This window comes from Cebus imitator, unplaced genomic scaffold (assembly GCF_001604975.1).
Source record: "Cebus imitator isolate Cc_AM_T3 unplaced genomic scaffold, Cebus_imitator-1.0 Scaffold306, whole genome shotgun sequence".
Classification (NCBI taxonomy): domain Eukaryota; kingdom Metazoa; phylum Chordata; class Mammalia; order Primates; family Cebidae; genus Cebus; species Cebus imitator.
This window is the reverse complement of record NW_016107621.1, coordinates 2446596-2450188: the sequence shown is the minus strand read 5'-3', so window position 1 is coordinate 2450188 and position 3593 is coordinate 2446596. Positions and strand designations below refer to the sequence as shown.

Genomic DNA, 3593 nt, shown 5'->3' with positions numbered 1-3593 from the left:
CAAGTAGCTAGGATTACAGGCATGTGCAACCACTCCCAGCTAATTTTTGTATTTTTTTTTTTTAGTAGAGATGGAGTTTTGCCATGTTAGCCAGGCTGGTCTTGAACTCCTGACCTCATTTGCTTGCCTCAGTCTCCTAAAGTACTGGGATTATAGGTGTGAGCCACCAAGCCCAGCTGTCTTTAGGTTTTTCTAAAGACAAGATTATAACATCTGCAGACAAAGATCTTGACCTCTCTTTTTCCAGTTTGGATGCCCTTTATTTCTTTCTCTTGTCCAAGTGCTTTAGCTAGGACTACCAATAATATGTTGAAGAATAGTGGTGAAAGTAGACACCCTTGTTGTGCTCTGGATCTTAGAGCAAAGACTTTCAGTTTTTCCCCATTCAGCGTGATACCAGCTGTGGGTCTGTTGTACATGACTTTGATCATGTTAAGGTGTTTTCCTTCTATTTCCAGTTTCTTGAGAGTTTTTATCATGAAAGGATGTTAAATTTTATCAAATGCCTTTTTTGGCATCCATTGAAGTGATTATATAGTTTTTTGTCCATTATTCTGTTGATAAGATGTATCACACTGATTGATTTGCATCAGCCACAACCCACTTTAGATGCTGTGGGAGTGCCCGTTCCCTAGTCACCCCTCTGGGACTGTTTCACACGTTTATATTCCTTGGCTGGCCCCATCAGCATTTGAGTTTGAGGGCCCTGTCTAAAGTGTTCAGACTTTTGAAAAGCAGAAGCCAGAAAGGCTTATAGATGAATGCTGCGTGGATCAGAAGAAAGGAAAGAGAAGAGGAAAGAAAAGAAAGCCCAAGTTAACATGTCAACATGTTTCCGGGTTTAGAGCGAGAGGTGGGGAGGATTGGATAAGTGGACTCACAACTGTGTTTTCTCAACCAGGATTGACCCAGGAGGCCTCAGTGCACTCCAAGAACACTGGCAGGGAGGAATTCCTCACCGCCTTCCTGCAGAACTATCAGCTTGGCTACAGCAGGGCCTACCCCAGCCTCCTTATCTCCAGTCTGTCAGAGAGCCCCGCCTCGGTCGTCATCCTCAGCCATGCAGATAATACCTCACAGCAGGTCACAGTGAGGCCCAGGGAGTCAGTCATGGTCAACATCAGTGCCAAGGCTGAGATGATGGGCAGCAAGACCTTCCAGCATGCGGTGGTGGTCCACTCTGACCATGCCATCTCTGTGCAGGCACTAAACACCAAGCCCGACACAGCGGAGCTGACACTGCTGCGGCCCACCCCGGCCCTGGGCACTGAGTACTTTGTGCTCACGCCCCCCGGCACCTCAGCCAGGAATGTCAAGGAGTTTGCGGTGGTGGCCGGTGCTGCAGGTGCCTCGGTCAGTGTCAAGTTGAAGGGGTCAGTGACATTCAACGGCAAGTTCTACCCAGCAGGCGGTGTCCTAAGTGTGACTCTCCAGCCCTACAATGTGGCCCAGCTCCAGAGCACAGTGGATCTCTCGGGGTCAAAGGTCACAGCCAGTAGCCCTGTGGCCGTCCTCTCTGGCCACAGCTGTGCCCAGAAACACACGAGCTGCAACCATGTAGTGGAGCAGCTGCTACCCACATCGGCCTGGGGCACCCACTATGTAGTACCCACTCTGGCCTCCCAATCCCGCTACGATTTGGCCTATGTTGTGGCTAGCCAGGCCACAAAGCTGACCTACAACCATGGGGGTACCGCTGGCTCCCGTGGGCTCCAGGAGGGCGATGTGGTAGAGTTTGAGGTCCGGCCATCCCGGCCACTCTACCTGTCTGCAGATGTGGGCATTCAGGTCCTGCTGTTTGGCACAGGTGCCATAAGGAATGAAGTGACCTATGACCCCTTCCTGGTCCTGATCCCCAGTGTGGCAGCCTACTGCCCTGCCAATGTGGTCAAGAGTGTGCCAGGCATTGAGGTCGTGGCCCTGGTGGTGGCACAGACAAAGGCTACCAGCGAGCTGACCATAGATGGGCAGGCAATGGGGGCCAACCTCGCCTGGGCAGCTGTGCCAGGCAGCGAGTTCTCGTACGCTGAAGTGGAGCTTGGCACGGCCGACGTGGTCCACGTGGCCCAGGCCACCACCAACTTCGGGATGCTCACCTTCGGGCTGACCAAGGCTGTGGGCTATGCGACAGCAGCTGACTGCAGCCAGAGTGAGTGATGGAAAATGACCCCTGGCTCTGTCTACCTGGTGACCGCCTTCCCACCCAGCTGCTCCTCTGTGGCTTTCAGGATCAGCTGGGCTGTCCTCCCCTCATCTCCCTTCTCTGAGACATCCTTCCTCAAGCTTTCTCAGCCCCTCCCCTCCTCCCAGAAACAATATTCTAAATATTTAGCAACCAGGGCGAGCTGGAGCACTACCAGTCAGAAGAGTCAGCAGCAGGAGCACTGCAACAGGGTCCTGAAGCCCCCACCAAACCGGCATCAGCCCTTGTCTGTTGGTTTGTCTGGGAAGGGTCCTAGGGGAGAGCCAGGGTGCTGAGAAGGAGGGATCTTTGGGGTTGTGGGGGGACAGTCAGGTCAGCAGCTTCTTACCAGCCACTTTGGAAATATTTTGATATTTTAGCAACTGACATAGCCATACCAGTTGCTAAGCTGCTCCCCACACCTCAGATAGGAATGTTGATACCCAAACTCAGGAGGTCTAAATGTACAATAATCAGATGATGACTACGTGTTGCAGAGGGGGAGTATCTTGCAGTCTTTCTAGATGTTCCACGTGTTTTTGACACAGTTAGTGTATACGACCAGGCAGTCTGTGCGACCTCAGGCTCAGCCCACGAGAAGCTGCTGGTGTAGCAGTATGGGGTCTGAGGACACACATGCTACAGCCAGGCTCCCAGGGTTCAAACCCCAGCTCTGCTGTGTATCTTGGACAAGTGACTTCTTCTCTCTGGGCTTCAGTGTCCACATCTGTAAAATGGGGATAACTGCTTCTCGCTCAAAACTTTTTTTGTTTTAGAGATAGGGTGTCACTCTGTCACTCGGGCTGGAGTGCAGTGGTGTGATCATAGCTCACTGCAGGCTTGAACTCTTGGGCTAAAGCAATCCTCCCTCAGCCTCCCAGGTAGCTGGGACTACAGGCAATGCACCACCACACCCAGCTAATTTTTAATTTATTTTTTTGTAGACACAGGGTCTTGTCATGTTGCCCAGGCTGGTCTCAAATTCTTGGGCTCAAGCGATCCTCCTGCCTCAGCCTCCCAAAGGGCTGGAATTACAGGCCTGAGCCGCCATTCCCAGCTGTAAAAACTTTTGAGGCCAGGGAGACAGATAGAGGAAAGGCTATTTCTTTCCATGTAGTCCCTGTCACGCTAGGACTCTGGTGTTCCTGGACCTGGCAAAAATACCCCTCCCCTGTCGTCCAAGGCATGGAAGCCACCAACTTCAAAGAGCCATTTTGGGCTTGAGAAATAAAACAAGGGAGCAGTGGGTGATTAATTATAATGGGTAACGCTCCATTTAACACCTAGGTTCAGTTCTAAAGCTTTCTTGGGTTTGTTTGTTTATTTTGAGACAGTCCGGCTCTGTTGCCCAAGCTGCAGTGCAGTGGCATGATCTTGGCTCACTGCAACCTCCACCTCCCAGGTTCAGGCA

At 51.7% G+C, this 3593-nt stretch overlaps 1 protein-coding gene across 1 annotated transcript in view; it reads left to right on the top strand.

Annotated features, from left to right (window-relative positions):
* The window catches only part of LOC108285693 (Fc fragment of IgG binding protein), a 50753-nt gene that overhangs the window by 6426 nt on the left and 40734 nt on the right, over positions 1–3593 (top strand). Inside the window, exon 2 of the mRNA XM_017503021.2 lies at positions 902–2149. Coding sequence (XP_017358510.1) covers positions 902–2149 — 1248 coding nt within the window. The remainder of the gene's footprint in view (positions 1–901; positions 2150–3593) is intronic.